Source organism: Notolepis coatsorum, assembly GCF_963971535.1.
Source record: "Notolepis coatsorum genome assembly, chromosome: 8".
Taxonomy (NCBI): Eukaryota; Metazoa; Chordata; class Actinopteri; order Aulopiformes; family Paralepididae; genus Notolepis; species Notolepis coatsorum.
Genome location: NC_140172.1, coordinates 26,602,269 through 26,623,615, shown reverse-complemented (window position 1 = coordinate 26,623,615; position 21,347 = coordinate 26,602,269). Strand labels below are relative to the sequence as shown.

The window sequence follows — 21,347 nt, the reverse complement described above, 5'->3', positions numbered from 1 at the left end:
ACTATGGAAACATACATTGTGCTTTCTAATGATGTGTCCTCAATGTTCAATGCAAGTAAAGCACTTCAAACTTTAAGTATGACTAAATGCTTTCTTGACTATATATATAGTAACTGTTCCAAAGTGCATAGATTTCTATGTATTTTAGGGGTTTGGGGGGCTAGCTCTTTTTAATATAAATGTCAGATTGTTTTATTTATTTCATAGATTTCTATGCATTTCATGAGTTTGGGGGGCTGGCTCCCCAAAATAATTAAATAACATAACCCTAAAACCGAAATAACGTAAAAAAATAAAAATATTACAAAATCCACCCATTTTCGCCCAAAAAACGGCAAAAAAATTCCCCCGTGCCCCAGTAGAGTGCTAGGTCTAGATACGCCCCTGGTTTCTAGTGATATATCACATGCACACTCCCACGTGATTTAGATTAACTTCACAACTGCAAAATACATAGGTCAACTTTTTTTGTACATGGTTCTTCAGTGCAAAGGGTTAAATGATTATTAATACAAATGATTTCCTTTCTTTTCTTGTTTATACTCTTAATTATCTTAGTATTTTAATTATACTCATTGTTGTAAATGTTCACATAATTCAAAACATGTGCAACGTGTAACTTGAAAGCCATTTCCTCTTCAGAATTATTTAGCAGATTATATGAACATTTGTTGTCAGATTGTATGATAGCTAGGAAATGTATCCTTTTGCAAATGGAGTGTAGCAAAGCTACCAAAAACCATAGCCCATTGTAATTTAAAGAGATAGTCCACATTTTTTATCCGACTCGACACAAATGCAGAGTTCTTTAAGTCTATCCAAACAGAACTCGTGCCAGGGTTTTGGTTTTAGAGATATTGATGCATTAAATGTTTAGCTACATTAGTTAGCATTGATTAGTGGAAGTGTGGGGGCATGAAGCTCATGCATGTTTCCATTTAATGCCTTCTGGTTGGACTGAAGTCGTTTGACACAAATCAGATTCTTAAACATTTGAAAATGAATGAATGATTGAAATGTGGATTCCATAACAGAAGAATACAGTGTGGCCTACAGAAGGTGGTATGATATTTATTACAAAGGCTGCACACACAACACTTGGCTACAGCGGGACATGGTTATTAGTGTCACATGAATGCATGCTGTATTAATTCTCCAGACCAAAACCAGTTATTGAGGTTATAGGTGATTTCCATGGTGGTTGTTGATAAATGTACACATTGATCTATAAAGTTAAAGGCATAGGTCTCTACAGTGTTAGTCGTACACTAATACATTCTATTCTCAAATAGACACTTTAGAATCTGTATTGGCCATATTCACACGGTGGCCATGTCATGCTCAGTTTAGGATTCCTTTCCACCCTGTTCACACATTGTAAAGGAATCTCAACCGGAGCACGATATAAGAGCAAAATGGCCACAGAGTGAATATGGTAAGAGAAAGCTGCTTCTACTCTTGACAAGACAATCCAAATCATTAAAATGTTTCTTTGGCACAAAATATAAAGGCCAAATTATGAAATGGAATCTGTTGAAAAGGTCTATGCTCCCAAGACCAACGCTTACCTTTTAAAACTAAAAACACGACGGATATCATATTCAAATAGAATACCTTGTGTACAACTAAAAACCCGTGTTCCCTTGTACATTTACTTGACAGTTATGAAATACTACATGTGTAATACATAAACAAAAATAGAAGAAAAGGGAAAAAAACACAAAAGTGGAACAATATATACTAGAAATGAGTTGCAAAGTGATGCCTCCGTGTTTCTATGAGGTCAGTGTTTCAGCACAGAGCCTTCCCGATGGTTAGAGGTCCCTTTAGAAGCCCACATACGGCTGGCATGATGGAGCTGGAGCCAGGGATTGCACCAATTATGCCCATGTCCCATTATGTAACTGTGACAAAAGCACGGTGACCTGAAACGTTCAGTTATTCACTTCACAACATAAAACACGGGGCATTATAAAATGAAATACGCAATTGACATTTTTCTCCCCCTCTCTCTCTTCAGATAAGCCAATTGTTGAATTATCAGTTTTGAAATTACGTTATTTATGCTGCAAGGAAAGGGAAATCTGTCAGTGTACACATCACCTTAAATCTGCATTATGACAGACAAATTTTATTGGATAACAGATTATTATAATTTCTTCATCAACATGGTCAAAAGTGAACCACTTCACTTTTTAAACTTCATTTCAGAACATGGCAACAAACTAAAAAAAAAAACATCACACATGTAACGGGTATTGTTAGGTTAACGTCATTGCGGTTGCAGCAAGCAAAAGGCAATGGTTCACCGCTAAAAATATAGTCACAACATCTTTACAAATCAAAGCAAAACAGAACACGCTTCTTGTCAATTGCAAAAAGATAGCGAATTACCATCAAACTGGACATAGACATCACATCTGCTGTATACATCACATAGAACAGCTTCTAAGGAAGTGGTAAGACATTACTCACCCCTTGAAGTTACGACCCATGAGCATTTATACCAGCAGAAAAACACAACATGGTGGGGGGGGGGGGGGCTCATCCAACTTGATTGGGTGCCGCAGGAAGCAGGTTGGATTCCCCAAAACAATAAGAGATGATTGTGTGATTATGACTAGGTCTAGATTCAAGTGGCAACATTCCCATTAAGTGAGAGATGGCAGTAATCAGTTGAACTAAAAGTTCAGGAACCATGGAGGCAAATCACAAAGATGAAAAAAAGAAGGGTGTCTTGTAGTGAAATGACGAGGATCACAAATAGAATAAAAACAAAAACATCGCATTAGAAGGAATAGAAGATTAACAGAAGTGTATTAAAGCCTAGATCATGTAGTAGGTTGATGATCCATTGTTGAGGTAAGTGAGAAATGTTCTGTACACCTGGCAGGACTTCCTGGGTCTGTATTAAGGCTAATTCTTTACAGTGGTATGGCTTCACGTTAATGTGTCAACAAGAGTGCATCTATCATTTACCTAGAGTCCCCATTTCACCCCCCCAAAAAAAACAGAAAGGAAATACCATTTGTTACTCCCAAGTCAGGGGGAGGGCGTTTTAACATCAATCTATAAGACAGTGGTTCACTCCAATACAAGTAAAAAATAATAGCCAAACCATTGACCTGAGGTTTGGCCACTTGAGGGGTAAACAGGCACTGGACGTCGGGATGAAAAGTTCAGTCAGGAGAACTCGACGTGTTTGTTTTTAAAATTGTTTATTTAATATATTACACGGGAATGCAAATTATTTGGTTTTGGTGGCGAATGGATGTGCTTTTATGTACTCCATCTGTGCACATTAACACAGAGTGCACAGTGACCTATCCAACAGGGAGTACATACTGTACATCTCCCCTAGCAAACAGGGAGTGTGCTATACCCTCCCTCCAGTACATAGAAGTACTATATCTCCCCTACAGTACATAGACGTACTATATCTCCCCTACAGTACATAGACGTACTATATCTCCCCTACAGTACATATAAGTACTATATCTCCCATACAGTACATAAGTACTATATCTCCCCTACAGTACATAGAAGCAGATCCAAACAATAGGGTTAGGGTTGGAGGGTGAGAAGTGAAGCACGCGTAGCAAGTAGTGCACAGCAGCAGAGGATCAGCATAGAAGCAGCAGAAGCAAGCAGGGCAGAACAGGTTGGTCCTCTCAAGTTTAAAATAGAGCGCTCCATTAGTGACGTGTGATTGGTTTGAGAACGCAAATGTTGAAGCTGACCAATGAGCAGCTGCCAACAAGAGTTCCCCGACTGAACTTGCTCTGCACATTTCATGTGCGGCGACACTCATGCGATGAGACAAAACACAATATACCACAAGGTTATTAAATCATACACGAAAAAAGGGCTTGTTCAAGGTACGATTATAATATAACAAATATTGTAACACATTTCTTTTGCGCTACAAGTTATTAGGAAGTAACAAACCATAAGGCTTAAAGTACTGGCCCAAGTAACACTGGAGTTTTGACAATGGACACAAGTCCAGACAGTATAAAAGAACAGGGTGTCCCATTTAAAACCAAAGATGTGATAAACGTTTGCCCTTTTTCACACTGTACTCTGTAGTCTAGGGTGAGCTGCACCTTTACCAGAGCAGGATTAGGCCAGACTTTACTAGATAAAAAAAAACAGAATTCCAGAACTTAGTCCTCGGCTAACTGGCACAGCCTGAAAAAGGGCAATGCGGGTAATTAACGCAGAACAACAACAACACAGTCTGGTCCTTTAGAGCTAAGGCACCAGTGACTTTAGAAAATGAAATACCTCTTCACTCTAGTTTATAAAAAAAAACATCTTAGTTGGTGTTTCTAGTAGAAGGCAGTTGATATAAAGAGTGCATAACACAGATGCATAAGGGGTTGGAGGTCAGACAAATAGTATCATGCTTGTGGCAGACGGAGAAGATGATTTTCAATTTGCTAGCTTCTGTCTCCGTTCATCAGACAGCTTGGCGTTGGGCGCCTGTCAGCTGCTGGAGAAGAGGGATCTGGGGAGAGAGAGAGAGAGAGAGGATTAGCTTGCTTCACTGGGATAACGGGAGTCATGGAAACAATGAATCAGTACATTCCCCAAACAACGGGGGGAAACATCTGGATTCGGTCATTTATAGTGTGCGGTGCGCAACTCCCAAATGATAAGTCGCCACTATTTCACCGAGCCTTTGATACAAGGACTCAATAATATCATGTGAAACCTTAACATGAGTTTTACCGGAATTCAGTAATCGATGTTTTATGTAACGTTAAGTTGTAAATGCTAAATGGACTGCATTTATATAGACTCAACATTGTAGGACACCTTAACATGTGTTTTACTGGAATTCAAAGGCTGTCTACATTAGTGATGTTTCAGAGGTGGGTTGTTGTCTACATTAGTATCTTTGTAAACATTGGCGTAAAATAGACTATGTTTTATTGAGTTTAGGAGAGACAGAGACATTTCTAAAAAGCGTATTTTCCATGTGCATGTTGAAACTCCTCCAGAACAAATGTGAATATATCCAATGTTTAGCTGGTCAAATCCATACCAAATTTGAGCTTTCAAGGGGAAATGGTCAAACAGAATGCATACGGTATTCCTGTGAACTTTGTCACTTCAGTAGATTCCTCCCAAAGCTAGACACCGAAGCATAGACTCTTGATGAGGGAAGTCATTAAGAGACAAATCCTGGAGCTGCGATTGACCATATTCACACAGAGGCCTATTGGAACAGGATGGAAAGGAACCCAACCTGAGCACGACATAAGAGCAAAATGGCTGATCAATGATCAATGGAGCATTGCCAGTGCTACCCTGTGTGACCGCTTGTATATTTGAAATGTATATAACTGTTTAAATAAAAGCTGTGATGTTCCCAGTCCATGACTTCTCCTACATACATCTAATTCATGTTTTCCTAAAGTAAGAAAGTTATAAAACAAACATTAGTTATCATTTATATACCTATAACCACCAAACACAGTGACACAGACCACTAACATCACGGTGACCAAATGCATCCACATTTTTATAGGATTCTATCACATTTTCATAACAATAGCGAATATAACTTACCCTGCGCCGTTTTCATTGAGGTTTCTTACAAATTAACAATGTTTTATTTGTCCTTTATATGCGGATAACATTAAAATCTTAAATTGTACCATTATGTTGCCCTTTAGACAACAAACAATGCTAATGATGCACTTTTGTTAAGATAATTAGGTGACCATTCTCAGTCACTATATGCAGGTCGCATTAATAGTTTAACGCTCCTGTGTTGAGATCACATTTTCCTAATCCGGTGCTGACCTAACTAGGTGATAAAGGTCTTGGGATTTGTAGTCATTTTGTAGTCATAACATTTGCACCTTTTAAACCAATGCTGCAATCTACTGACAACAGAAAGTGTTGTGTATAACGTCAAGTTGATTAGAGAGGCTACCCGCACACTTGTAAAGACCGTCGCCCAAAACACATTCTAGAGATTCCCACTTTTTACTGGTACATACGTTCATATCTAATAGTCTTTAGATGACTAAATATAGATGAATACTCATGAAATTTGATATATATATTCTAAAATAAGTATAATTTCACTTCACCTACCTGTCGACATGAAATTCCCAAACGCTGACAGTAAAAAAAAGCCTGGATGTCACGCAAAATGGGGCGTGACCGAATTTGGTTTTGGGCGTTCCCAGACAAAGAGAGTGACAGAGATTGGTCTACGTTCCATTATATATGATAATTTCTATATATAACCAAACAGTGACAGACCACTATATCTATATATGATAATTTCTATATATAACCAAACAGTGACAGACTACTATATCTATATATAATCATTTATACCTATAACCACCAAACAGTGACACAGACCACTATATCTATATATGATCATTTATACCTATAACCACCAAACACAGACCTATATAGTTATATATATCTATATAGTTTTAGTTTTTCGCTGCTTTGTTGGGAAGCAACAGTTGTGATTGGAGGATCAAGAAAAGAGGGCAGGGTTTGAAACGGGTCAATTGTATGTGGGTGGGTGGGTCAACACGGTCCTCATTTCAAAATGATTGAAAATCTTAACACTGCATCTTTTAGAGTGTTGGGGAGCACCATTAGGCCAAATGTCACCTTGGTGAGATCAATTCCGGTGAGGGCGTTGACGGACACGGGCAGCTCGGCCAATAGGCGGGTGACCTCTGACGTCACACGGCTCCCCTCTCCGCTCAGGATGACGATCTCATGGGTCCTGGCCAGCGGAGCAGCCACTTTGGCAGCAATCTGTTAAAAAATAATAAATAAAATAAAAAGAAGACAAAAGTTTTCTTTGTAGATTTGGTCAGAGATAAACATGATGATTCACATTAGTATTGAAATGTTGAAAGACACATTCCATCACACATTCCATCAAGTATCCAGATTCCTTCCATCACACATTCCATCAAGTATCCTTAGATGACATAGCTTAAGTTCGAGATAGGTCATTTCAGTCAATTCATAATGTATACAGAAAGTTTATTTGCCGATAGACTATGCATATTCAATTATTTGTTAAAAAGTCAAATGGTAAATGGCTGCATTTATAAAGCACTTTACAATTTGTTCCTCACATTTTACTCATTCACTCACACATTCACACACCGACGGCGGAGGCAACCATGCAAGGTGCCAACCTGCTCATCGGGAGCAGTTAGGCGTTAAGTGTCTTGCTCAAGGACACTTCGAGACGCTGCCCCGGGAGGAGCGGGAATCGAACCGGGAACCTCCGGATAACCAGACGACTGCTCTACCTCCCGAGCCACTGTCGCCCGCAAATCAAGTCTGGTCAGCGTTCAGTGTTCAGTGTTCAAAAAAACAAAACACAAGTTTGCTACAAAGTGCTTCACAAAATACAAAAAAAAAGACAGGAAACAATGCACGCACACATAACCTTCTGTAGTGTGGTAGTGAAAGGTTAACCTTCTGTAGTGTGGTAGTGAAAGGGTTAACCGTCTGTAGTGTGGTACTGAAAGGGGTAACCTTCTGTAGTCTGGTACTGAAAGGGTTAACCTTCTGTAGTGTGGTGGTGAAAGGGTTAACCTTCTGTAGTGTGGTAATGAAGGGTTCACTTTCTGTAGTGTGGTAGTGAAAGGGTTAACCGTCTGTAGTGTGGGAGTGAAGGGTTAACCGTCTGTAGTGTGGTAGTGAAAGGTTAACCTTCTGTAGTGTGGTAGTGAAAGGTTAAAGGGGAGATGAAGCATAGCGATAAACACAGTCATAGCATCAAATTAGTATTTAGATAAACCACAGAAAAAAAATCACGTTATAAAAATAAGGCGTTTCTAAGAAAAAAACTATTTGTAATGTCCATTTATGTAGCATTTATGAACATGTGCGCCGCCATTTTGTTGCTGACGTCACGGTGTTGGTTTGGTGTATACACTGTGGGTTAGCTGCATAGTAAACATGGACTGTCGGGTCAGTCAAATGTTGCCTACCAAACAACGGGACCGCAGTGGTTCTTTTTGTATTGCTCCTGGCTGTTCAAACTAATTTTACTGTGTGAAAGAGAGAGGAAAGTTGGTTAATTTCCACAAACTACCAGTGAAAAAAACAGTGTTGTTGGCACGTTGGCTCAGGCTGGCTGCACTCAGGGGGCGCGATCAGCCTGTTGGACAGGGAAGGAGGATCTGCAGCGAACACTTCATTGCCTCGGATTATGTTGTTGGGGGTGGGAGGTTTGTCCAGAAGACCACTAATCAGCTGAAGCGGTTCCCTCGGTCTTCGACAGACAGCCCGGCGCAGGCAGTTCAGCGTCGCGGAGCATTCAGCCTGCTGGCTACCTAGCTCCACTTCAACCAGCCGAGCGTCGGGAGCTCCAGCAGCTTGTCGATGTGCTAATAGCCTCGGCAAGCTAACGGTAGCTGGCTCCAGCAGCTTGTCGATGTGCTAATAGCCTCGGCAAGCTAACGGTAGCTGGCTCCCGCAGCTTGTCGATGTGCTAATAGCCTCGGCAAGCTAACGGTAGCTGGCTCCAGCAGCTTGTCGATGTGCTAATAGCCTCGGCAAGCTAACGGTAGCTGGCTCCAGCAGCTTGTCGATGTGCTAATAGCCTCGGCAAGCTAACGGTAGCTGACTCCAGGCTATTAGCACATCGACAAGCTGCTGGAGCTCCCGACGCTCGGCTGGTTGAAGTGGATCTAGGTAGCCAGCAGGCTGAATGCTCCGCGACGCTGAACTGCCTGCGCGGGCTGTCTGTCGAAGACCGAGGGAACCGCTTCAGCTGATTAGTGGTCTTCTGGACAAACCTCCCACCCCCAACAACATAATCCGAGGCAATGAAGTGTTCGCTGCAGATCCTCCTTCCCTGTCCTGTCACTGGTAGTTTGTGGAAATTAACCAACTTTCCTCTCTCTTTCACACGGTAAAATTTGTTTGAACAGCCAGGAGCAATACAAAAAGAACCACTGCGGTCCCGTTGTTTTGTAGGCAACATTTTATTTACTGACTGACCCGACAATCCATGTTCACTATAGGCAGCTAACCAGCAGTGTATACACCAAACCAACACCGTGACGTCAGCAACAAAATGGCGCCGCCCATGGCGAAAACAGGGAAATTATATTTGATTTTTCAGACAAATAAGCAGGATTTCACATTTTATTATAGGACCCTGTCTTACACAAGGTACACAACAAACAAACTAGGATCACATTGTTCACTGCTTCATCTCCCCTTTAACCGTCTGTAGTGTGGTAGTGAAAGGTTAACCGTCTGTAGTGTGGTAGTGAAAGGGTTAACCGTCTGTAGTGTGGTAGAGAAAGGGTTAGCAGGTGGGCCACAGACCTTGGGCAGGGCCTCCAGGACCAGGGCCGTCTTGGCTGCCTCTCCATACTGCAGGTAGGCCTCCGCCTTCATCCTCATCTTCTCAGCCTCCGCTTTCCCTATCGCCTCGATGGAGCCGGCCTCCGCCTCGCCGAGCAAGCGGATCTTCTCCGCCTCGGCTTGAGCCGTCAGAACCCTCTTGACCCTGGTTCAGACGAGCGGAACAGAGCAGAACAACACAGACGAGAACGTGAGCTCGTTCATGTATATGTACATGCTTACCAACTCCAAGTGTTCGCCTGTCTTATAGCAACACTACTATCACCGACATCTAAGAAGGGAGATCCCCCCCTTGAACGGCCCTTCTAAGGTTTCTCCCCTCCACATTGCCTGTGGTGCTTTTTTCCTATTGCTAGGTTTTTTGTGAGTTTTTCCTTACCGTGGGGTTCATTTATTTATTTTACATTTTATTTTGTATTTCACTGTTTTTAATAATAAATAATTATTCATTTATTTTATAAAGCGCTTCTCAATAACCCGAAGTCGCTGACGGTAGGCCAAAAGAAAAACAAAGAACCACAGGGAAACAGGGAACAATATGAATGCACAGGAACGTAGAGCCACAGTAACAGATAACAAAAATACAGGAGCCAGTAGGGTAGCGGAGGCAGAGAGGGTAGGGGAGGGGAGGCAGAGAGGGTAGGGGAGGCAGAGTGGGGAGGGGAGGCAGAGAGGGTAGGGGAGGCAGAGAGGATAGGGGAGGCGAGGCAGAGAGTGTAGGGGAGGCAGAGTGGGGAGGGGAGGCAGAGAGGATAGGGGAGGGGAGGCAGAGAGTGTAGGGGAGGCAGAGAGGATAGGGGAGGGGAGGCAGAGAGTGTAGGGGAGGCAGAGTGGGGAGGGGAGGCAGAGAGGATAGGGGAGGGGAGGCAGAGAGTGTAGGGGAGGCAGAGTGGGGAGGGGAGGGGAGGCAGAGAGTGTAGGGGAGGCAGAGAGTGTAGGGGAGGCAGAGTGGGGAGGGGAGGGGAGGCAGAGGGTAGGGGAGGGGAAAAGGGGGGCAACAGGTTGGAGGAGGGTGGTTATGGGTAGGGAAGGTTAAATGCTTGGGAGAACAGGTAGGTTTTGAGATGGGATTTGAAGGTGGAGAGTGAGAAAGAGTCTCTGATGGTCTGAGGGAGGGTGTTCCAGAGTCAGGGTGAGAAAGCCCGGTCACCAAAACTTTTGTTTTGTTCTTGATTTATTGTGATGTTTCTTCTTGACTTGTTTATTAAAGAAGACGTGTCCGGCACATGGGGACATTAACGTGTGTTGTCGTGCCTTACAAACATTTTATTTGATCTCGCGGATAAGTAAACTAAATGCATGTAATAGAATGTAAGTATTGACTCCAGCCTTGTATTGACTGCAATATGGGTACAATTAAAAGATGTTAACAGTGGTTATTATGGATCAGGTACGGCTCTGTTCACTGAGAAGCAAACAAAAGGGATCCAACTCACTTATGTCCCTCTGCCAGCTGCTGCATCTTAAAGGCCTCTGCCTCGGCAGGCCTCTTCACCGTGGCGATGAGCTCCTTCTCCATGCGGTCGATTTCCTTCTCCTCGATGGTGATCTGCTTCTTCCTCTGCACCACCTCGATCTCGATCTCCTCCAGACGGATCTTCTGCTGTTCCTTGGCCGCCTGCAGCTCGTACGCCAGCTGGGCCTCGGCTTTCTGGCAAGGGAAAGGCAAACATTTTCTTTACGCAAGTTTAACAGGCTGTTTTTTTCTTCTTTTTTAAACCCAGGGTAGGTTCGATACTCTCATTGATACTATGTTTGTTTCTGACTCAAAGTGTGTGTGAGAGAGAGAGAGAGAGAGAGAGAGAGAGAGAGAGAGAGAGAGAGAGAGAGAGGTGTGAGCGATTAGGAAGGGGCAAGAGAGAAAGAGCTGGGAGTGTGAGAGAGCGAGAGAGAGAGGGGGGGGGGGGGGGGGGGGGGGGTCAGTCCTCAGCCCTTGTGTGGGTGAATGTAACAAGTTCCTAACATTTTCTTCCCCCTATTATTTCATGCACACTTTATTCATTGTTTTAAATTATTATTTTCTTTTAAGTTATTTTGTGCATCACACCCTCATGCATTGAATTTGATGCACATTTGCAATGCATGAGGGTCATCCTTTTTTGGCTGCTTAAACAAAAAAATGGGGAAGTGTAAAGTTCAACACACTACTGTGTTAGTAATCATTACTATGTAATGTTACAGTTAGTAAATTGGTATGCCCATCTGTTATTTTTTTTGGGGCTTTTATAATTTTTTTTTTCATGATTTCAGCATTTTGTTTTACAATGCAGTTTGCACATCTTAGTTACTTGAAGATTCTGGCCAGTATTTCTCATTGTGGCAATAAATAAACATGCATTTTTTGGCATAAAGCAAGCATTTGTCTAGTCTCTATGTTGATAAGAATATTAAAACTTGAAAAAGATCCATTTAAGGTAGAACAGATAAAAAATGTACGATTAACTATGGACAATCATGCGATTAATCAGATTAAATATTTTAATAGATTGACAGCCTTAATATTTTCATAACGCAATGAATAAACAAACTGAAACCCTGCTAGGGTTTAACCAATTTTCAATTGAAGTAAAAGTGAACGTTTTAATGTAGAAGTTTGTAACATTGTAACACAAACCCCAACATAAAGCTGGCTTCAAATGAACATATTGTTAATATAATAACTTGTAAAACTTTAAACATAATTGGTAAAGACTAGGAATGTCCGATATTATCGGCCTACCGATATTGGCATAAAAATGTGATATCGGAAAATATCGGTATCGGTTAAAAAGAATATATATATATTATTTTTTTTACATTTATTTAACCTTTATTTACCCAGGCAAGCAAGTAAGAACAAAGTATTATTTTATTTATTGTCAAAGTATGCATAATGTTGTGTTAATTACACGACAAGAGAGTCATAGAGGTTTATATCGGTTGATATCGGTATCGGAAATTAAGAGTTGGACAATATCGGTATAGGTTAAAAAAGCCAATATCGAGCATCCCTAGTAAAGACATAAAACATTTAAACAATAAATGTAAATGTGCATGGAGCAGGCACTAGACAAACATTTTAAATAGACATATGTAAAGCAATAACTCCCCAAACCATTAAAGGTATAAATAAATAAATAAATCACATAAGTACATTCAGGCATAATGAATCAACTTTTAGCCTACTTGAAATTGACCCATCTCAAATCCCACCCTCTTTTGTTGATCCTCCAATCACAACTGTTTGATGACTGGGATTGTGATGTTGAATGAAAAAGGGTGGGGGTCCACGACGTTGATACCTTTGTGTTGACCTCCTGGTTGAAAGAGGCTTTCTGCATTTCCAGCTCTCGTTTAGAATCGGCCATCAATGTGTCTGCTAAGAACTTGACATCCATCATCTCTTTCTTGCACTCTGCTTCCTATTCATGGCAACAGGGGAAGAAAGCGAGTAATGAGGAGGATGAGTAGTTCACTGACTCGCTTTATTGAGTGGTGTAGTTTTATGAAATGTCAAGGTCCATCGAAAGCCCTGGGTCTCCTCTTTCTTAGGACTACAACTATTTCATGAGTGCTTGCCTTCATCTCACGTCTAAATCATCCGTTTTCCGGTGCAATGCGCAAAGATTTTTTATAAGTTCATATTTCGCTAATAACACTTAAAATCATTGGTAAACAAACATAGTGCTGAAAATATACACTTTGACTGCCGTTTTGATAGGGTTAGGGTCTTTGCTCTTGGCTACATTTGAAAAAGAAATGCAACATTCACTAATAAAGACTGTATTGATCCATTTATGACGTGAAATACATCTGGTACCGGTACCGGGCTGATGGGCTTAAGAGGTTAAAGAGAACATCAGAGATAGAACACTGAAGTTGGTTATCCATAGCATATCCTCTCTACGGCATCAGTGCTCCATCAACAGACTCCAAATGGTCCAGAACGCATCTGCTCGACAACCCACACCAAATCCTGGAGACAGTCTTCTCCAGGGCAGCTCACAGGTTCTGGAACTCCCTCCTCCTCCAAGACATTAGAGACTCAAGAGACAAAATTTTCCAGGGGCGGCTACGTGGCGTAGTGGGCAAGGCGCTCGCCACGAAATGCTGGAGACGCTGGGATCGTCAGTTCGAGCCCAGCGCTCCACATTTGCTTTCAGTTTAGCTGGTCGTCCGTACTAATACACATTGGCCGTATTAGGGGGTGGGAAACTGATGGGTGGGGATCGGGCGTTGTGGACAGCGACTCCTACAGGTCGGTTGTTGCGCCTGCGCAGTAGAATCAGGAAGTGTCGGGGGCAGCGTGAGCCTCCCACACGTTACTCCTCGCCACAGAGATCGAGCTGCGCAGGTGAAAAGATGCGACTGCTGTTACCTCAAGTACCGGAGGGGACTTGTGCTATGTATGACTTAGTCCACATTGCAGCCAGCTTGTGGGAGGCAAGAAACAGCATCCGTGACAGGGGAGGGTTGAATTGGATGATACAAAATTGGGATGGGAGAAAAATATAGAAAAAATGGGAGAAAAAGTGGAAAAAAAAAAAAAGAGACTCAATTTTCCAATCGTCCTGCCTCAAGACTCATATCTTCTCCACAGTCTTCTCTTCGACTAATGGTGACGGGATGTTCATTAATCAAATCTTGTGTACTGTGTCTTGCAAATAAACGTAACCATTTCAATTGAACCTTTCTATCCAATTCAAAAATCTAAAAGACCAATACGTATCTGTGAACACTATTAGGATGCCACACAGAGTTGTGTAGGATTTCCAGTAATGACTAACACAATAAGAAAATCATTATAAAATGACTACGGTAATCGTCTCACAATGTTTGTCAAATAACCAGTTAAGAAGGGGCAGCCTGAGTTCATTTCTACTTTTTAGGTTCTCGTACCCGGATTCCCGCATCTCTCTCCGCCTCGGCCACTCCGATGTCTGCATCCCTCTGTACTGCAGCCGTCTGAGTCTTGCCCAGGGAGCTGAGGTATTCCACTTTATCATACACATCCTGCCAGGAAGGGAGAGACACACAAAACAAACACAATAGCATGGTTAGCACTTTCATTATTGATGTTACAAAAAAGTGTGCGCCTTGGCTAGGATAGGAAATACACCTTTAAAAAAATACTGATATGTCATTAAAAAGGCCAAATCAGTTATTCAAATATAAACAAATGGGCGAGTGGTGTGTGTTCACAAATACCGTCTGAACTGTCCTGGGGCACAGGAAGGATAGGATTTCCTAAAATGGACGATGTTCCTCTTTTAAAGTCACTTAATGTGCCTCTTTTAAAGTCACTTGATGTTCCTCTTTTAAAGTCACTTGATGTTCCTCTTTTAACTCATTGATTGCCAGCTATTAGACGGGGCCCGTCGTAGCAATGCCACGCTTTAAAAGATAGGAGTGCGTCACCTTGTTTGTAGAGCTATAACTATATTCTATATTATAGCTATGTATCCAATGTCATTGTCAATTGACAGTATGAACCTTCCTTTCAATATGCCATAAAGAAATATTTTTTCATCAATACGTTCCCGTTTTATACCGTGATGAATATGAGTGTTATATCGGAATGATCTGGGATCATTCCTGCAAAGCCATTTATAAGGCGCTAAGCTAATAACATTAAATCCATTGGCGTTTCGGCCCTACACAAGCTAGAGTTAAAAATCCAAATGCATATGATCGGTATTATGTTCCACCATGAATACATGAAAGGGGGGGGGGAAGGAATTTCTGATTATTGATTACCAGCAACGGCATTAGCATTGAATGCTAAAAACGCTAATCATCTGGATCGGTTTGAAAACATTGCACAATCAAGCCAGAATTTACGTCAGATAGTCCTTACCTGTGGCCGGGAGTATTCCAAAAATAATATTCCAATTGTTTGATCGCCATCTGATGCATCCAATGTCGATTAGGGCCACGGCATAAACAATCACAGCATATGCATCGGATGTCCCGTAGACGTTTGGATGCGACCGATTGAACCTATAGCCTTGCCGTCTAGTAAAAATCTGCGCCCGGAGACCTTACAGTGTAACACAAGGGTCTGGAACAGGGTTTACTGCAGCTCGATACCGCCACCTGGGAGAATCTGGCCGGTACTGCACCCTCGGCGTCGCAGTAGGGCTTCTAACGGCAACATACGGGTCCCTGGCATTAAATAGGATATTAAAATCGGAGAAAATAAAAATTAACCAAACGCTTAATATTACGTGGTCTGGCACCCAACGGTTGTCGGGCAAACACGTAATATTACGTGGTTGGCTTCCATTGAGTTAAAGCAGGGTATCTGCAGGTTTAGCCCAGTCAGATTTAAGGCTTTTTAATGCCACTCAGAATTAAATTTAATACCAATTTCACGATAACAAAATGGCAAAAATCATGGGTACTCTCAGTACACTCATTCAAGGGTACTACGACTATGCCTGCACCTCATGGTACCAAAGCACCTCAAAGGCACTAAAAACAAGATTACAAACATCACAAAACAAACTGGTCAGACTACTGCTTAACCTCACTCCTAAAACCCACTTTACCCCTGCCCACATTCAAAACCGCTCTTAAAGAGCACCTACGGGAGGCTGCAATTCGAAACTGGCCACCGTAAATGTCCAACCCCCCCCCCACCCCCTCCTAATGTACAGTCTCATCCCCATCATATATATAATATTTTCTGTTATGATCTCTGGGTAACAGTACTGTATATTATTTGCATATCGTATGTCACAAATGTAACAGTACTACAGTATATACCTGTATGTCATGATGTCATGTATGTTTTTACTGTATTTATTTCTGTATATTTTATTTCATTTTTATTCTATTTTACTCTACTCTTATCCTAGGCAACTTTATTGATTTGTGTTATTATTCTAATTCGTGACCTGTCCTGTCTAAATGTTTAAATGTTGAGCGATTTGCAGTGTCAAATTTCCCACGGGATAATAAAAGTATTTCTATTCTATCTATTCTATGTTGTGTATGTCAATATGAATTGAAAATGGGGGACCCTGATGTAAACAAGACAAACGTCTTTCTCTGGTCTGCATCCCCTTATTATTGTGTGTATTGAGCTGTACTGTATTGTACCCATTCTGCAATCTGTTAAATAAAGTTTTCATTCATCCAGTTGTTTTGTTTTTGTGGTTTGGTTGAATGAATACTTTATTTAACAGATTTCAGAATGGGTACAATACAGTACAGCTCAATACACACAATAATAAGGGGATGCAGACCAGAGAAAGACGTTTGTCTTGTTTACATCAGGGTCCCCCATTTTCAATTCATAGTGACATTTATGACATGCACAACATACATGACATTTATGGCATAGGGATATACATGACATACAGGTATATATTACCGTTACATTTGTGACATACATGATATGCAAATATACACTACTGTTACGCATAGATCCTAACAGAGTCAGGGAACATCGCTTGAAACACCTCTCCTAGTCCCTCATTTCCATTGTAGGACTGATGCTTTGCGACCGTATTTAGAACCCACAGTACCTCAGCTTCAAGGGTTGGCGTGGAGCCGAACGTTACCCGGACAGGTGCAGATGTAATTGGTGGTAGACCTACCTGTCCCTGAGCAGTTGATGTGGACGGCGTCGAAAAGAAATTTGATATTGAAGTTGTCTGCAGGCGGGTTTTTGTAGAGGTAACATGCTTAGCGCTGTGCATGCGTGACTCGACTGCTTTTATTCCCATCGTTCCCAGTTTAAAATCCTTTTTGCAGAGTTTGCAGCGGGCCTCGTACTTTCACTGGGACCAACCACGGTGCAAACAGAGGGTTTTCGAGCCAGTTCTCATAAAATTTGCACTTTCCCATGTTAAATTAACGAGTGCAAATAAATACAAATCAATTAAACTAAACTAAACGTCAGCGTTATCGCTACGGCTTGAATAACGTGTTACCTATGCTCCGGTGTTCTGAAATAGCTCCCGACGGCGACACACATTAAGGACCATAAATTGGTTCCGCCCCACTGCGCAGCGTACCGTTTGCGTGAAAGAAAAAAAAAAGCCTGACTTTATCTCCCGTTAATAATAGTTTCCCCCCAGATTTCACAATGAAACATAAGATGACATGGCATGTTTTTAAGACCTCCGAAAGTCGGATTTAAGACATTTTAAGACAAATTAAGGCCTTAATAGTTGATAGTTGAATTTAAGACTTTAAGACTTTTTAAGGTCCCGCGGACACCCTGTAAAGTCACTTGATGTTCCTCTTTTAAAGTCACTTGATGTTCCTCTTTTTTATTTTTATTTTTATAATTTTTTAGCATTTTTACAGCTTTATTGGTCAGGCAGGACCGACAGAGGAGAGGGCGAACGGGAGGAGAGGTGGGGGAGACATGCGACAAATAACGACGGGAGCTGGGATCGAACCCGGGTCGGCCGCGTAGGTGCGCGAGGCACTTTTAAAGTCACTTGATGTGGACTGGATTTATGTTTTTGTATGAAAACTGTATGATTTATATTACTTCCATGTGGCAAATAAAACTCTGAATCCGAATCTAATCTGAAGTTCCTGTTTTCTCGCACCTTGATGGTGAAGCTGAGGATCTCGATACCCATGCGACCGACGTCCGGCGATGCCACCTCTCGCACCAGGCAGGCAAAGCGGTCTCTGTCCTGGTAGATCTGCTCCACCGTCAGGGTTCCTGGAGTAACAAAAACATTAACACCATTTGGTGGACGCTTTTATCCCAAGTGCCTTAACAGCACCAGAAGTGCATACATCTTGTATTATGGGTTGCCCCCCATGGGAATCAGACCCTTACCCCTAACAGTAGATACATCTTATTGCATTTCTGTTTTGTTAGATAGTATATACAGTGGTGAGGCAGGAAAGCCGGGGAAGAGAACAGATGAAATACCACATAAGCATGAGCCTGATTTGAATCCATGATGTTGTGAGTATGGGATGTGCAACTTTGCACTCTGAACCACGAGTAAGAGTAAGAAGGCCATGACCATAAAAGGAAGTCACAAGTTTACAGCAACTCAAATGTCATATTAAATCAATCAATAATATTCTGAATATAATATTATTCAATCAAAAGGATATTCATTTTAATAATTAGAGATCCATACCTGAAGGGTAATATGAAGAGACCACCACTTATCCAATTAATTTCTTAACATTATAATTGCCATTAACTGAGTCTAGGCCGTATGTTAATATCTAGATATGTCATCATCATCAACCTTTATTTATTCTCGAAAAGACAATTGAGGTCACCCTCATTTTCAATGTCGTCGAGACTTTACAGACATTTCAATGCACACATTTCTACAATATAACAATAATAAATATTAATAACCACCTATATAGTATAAAAGGAACATAGGCATAAAATCAGCACACAGATTGACAGAATAGAAAAAACAATGCATAAATTGCAGACATAAGAATAGGTATAAAAGACAATAAAAGTAGTGCAATGTGAACGTGCAGACTACTTAATAATGGCGTACAATGTCGCCCGAAGGCATGTGAACCCCCCCGGAACAGTCAGTCCCCCCCAAAAACACCCCACACATCAATCCCTACCACATCCCCATCCAAGACGCGCACCCCCCCCCCCCCCCCCCATAAAGCACGCCATGACCGAAGGAAAACACAAAACAGTCCGCGCGCCACTCACACCGCCATGCACGGCGACGGGAACGCCACCCCCTGCATGTATCTCGCACAAGCCTGTGTTTCACATACCAAGAATGGAGCGCAGGTGACCCTCGAGTGTCTGCAGGATGACACTCTTGATCTCCGTGACCGTCTTGCCCAGGAACTGTTCACAAGCGTAGCCCAGCAGCTCGTGGTCCACCATCACCTTGACCTGGTGGAGACAACACATCTCAGCTGAACACACAGACACACAGGTTGACACAACACAAGCCCAAATAGAGGCGCACGCATTTCCACACACATGTACTCATGTACACGCACACACTTAGATGGTACCGTTCAATAATTATATTCTAACTGTATTAATAATAATAACAATAATAACCATATATCATTTTTCCAGTCTTAATATCCCTTTTTATCCAACACCCAGTATAAATGGCATCAATACCTCTATCAAACATTAGCCAAACCTTGATGCAATGTATGAGTGTCTTGAGATAACTTTTTTTTATGATTTTAGTTTTTACTTTATAAAATATGCATCATTAAGTTACATGATGTGATTTGGTGAAACGGCACGGGAAAGGTTATGCCTTTCCCGTGTACACAACTAAGTTAGTGTACCCAACTAAGTTAACCCCTTCACTACCACGGTTAACCGTCTGTAGTGTGGTAGTGAAAGGGTTAACCTTCTGTAGTGTGGTTGTGAAAGGGTTAACCATTTGGTAGTGTGGTAGTGAAAGGGTTAACCATTTGGTAGTGTGGTAGTGAAAGGGTTAAATACCATGCACTGCTCTTAATTTAACGAGTTCACAAACGACATTCTTATCTTGTGCGACAGACAGGCTCGGGGAGCAGCGGGGGGAGACATGAGCCAGACGTGTCCGTTATGCATTTCTATACTTTCAACTACTCCATAATATTAACTAGAAAAAGCTGAATCCTCCCGAGACAATTACATATTAACATGATTTTGAATGTTCAAAATATATTGATTTTTTTTTGACAGCATTTGAAAAAAATAAAATCTATTATTACATGATTGTGTATCCACTGCTACATACTGGTATGCAAGCACCATTAGAAAAAGATGGATATCAAAATATTCAGAAGGACCTTTTTCGACATTAGCGTTCCTATAAGGGACTATTTTGATCCGTTATTTTTTGTTTTTTTGTAATCAATGTAGGGTTTTAAAATGTTGCACATTTTCAAGCTTCACATTTCTTTATTTCTATATACAATGCCTTCGAGGTATTGGCACCCAAGGTAAATATGATTTTTTTTACCAGCTTGATAAAACAAATATTAGCAGAATAAAATTGTTCAAAGAAAAAAAAGGTTATCAAGTAATAATTATTTGTTTAAAAAACATGCATGTCATGATTCTAAGCAAGAAATCTTATGAACAAAGATCTAAATTAGATGTATATTCTGATTACGATTGTACTTTCTATTGATCGCCTGAGTAGCTAGGACCTCTTGTCATTCATATCTATGAATATTCATGATATTATTTAGTCTTTCCTGGCAACAAAAGCAGAGACCAATGCCCCTCAGTACATTTGAAGGAGACTCGGGATTTTAAGGTGTACAGTAGATTCTCCACCAGAATAGTCAAATACAGTATGGGACATGTGGTTTACTTATGGGTGGTATAAGTCCAGTCCCCTGAGGGTTCAAAGAAAACAAATATCATCCCCCTCCTGTCACTATAAGTGAAAGTACAGATGTGTTACTTTTTCCAGTCCAATTTTACTATGTAGGTCAATGGAGAAATTGGGACATTATGATACATTTCTACAAAAATACAGAGCATCAAGTTCGGAGCTGATTAAAAACAGGGATCATCCTGGGGATCATTGAAACAAAATGAAATAAAGTAATAATATTAATATTATTATTAATAATAAAAATCAATGGCAATGACCTGAGGTTTTCTACTGAGGAGGTCAGTGAGAAAGGTTTATATTAAAGGACGGGAAAGAAATCAAAAAGTAGTGCAGAGGAGAAGTTCTGGGTTGTGCAACTCCACTGTAGCTGAAAGGGAAAGAGAGAGTGAGCTGGTTCCGCAGGGCGAGAGGTCTGGACATGGTTTCCTCCGGGGCGCATGCGTTATAATCATAACAGGGTTCATGTCAGGGAAGATGGCTTTCATTCCAATGTCAAAAAGAAAATTACTACACAGACAGAAAGCCAAATAGACAACGTACAACAGGCCACTTCACAGAGACGAGAGGGGGAGCGGTGCCAGGGACCACGCTGGAATGAAGACTGTTGCGTGCGACGGTTAACCCCCCCCCCCCCCCCCCTCCCAAACCACA

The 21,347-nt window shown here is 41.4% G+C and overlaps 1 protein-coding gene across 1 annotated transcript in view; it reads right to left on the bottom strand.

The window, feature by feature from the left end:
• Positions 1–2,099: 2,099 nt before the first annotated feature.
• LOC311233864 (flotillin-2a) overlaps positions 2,100–21,347 on the bottom strand; it is a 31,240-nt gene continuing 11,992 nt past the window's right edge. The window contains exons 3-10 of the mRNA XM_084320923.1: positions 19,108–19,231; positions 17,934–18,052; positions 14,263–14,376; positions 12,666–12,785; positions 10,821–11,035; positions 9,346–9,529; positions 6,652–6,801; positions 2,100–4,510 (exon numbers count right to left, since the gene is read on the bottom strand). Coding sequence (XP_084177049.1) covers positions 4,463–4,510; positions 6,652–6,801; positions 9,346–9,529; positions 10,821–11,035; positions 12,666–12,785; positions 14,263–14,376; positions 17,934–18,052; positions 19,108–19,231 — 1,074 coding nt within the window. The 3' untranslated portion in view covers positions 2,100–4,462. The remainder of the gene's footprint in view (positions 4,511–6,651; positions 6,802–9,345; positions 9,530–10,820; positions 11,036–12,665; positions 12,786–14,262; positions 14,377–17,933; positions 18,053–19,107; positions 19,232–21,347) is intronic.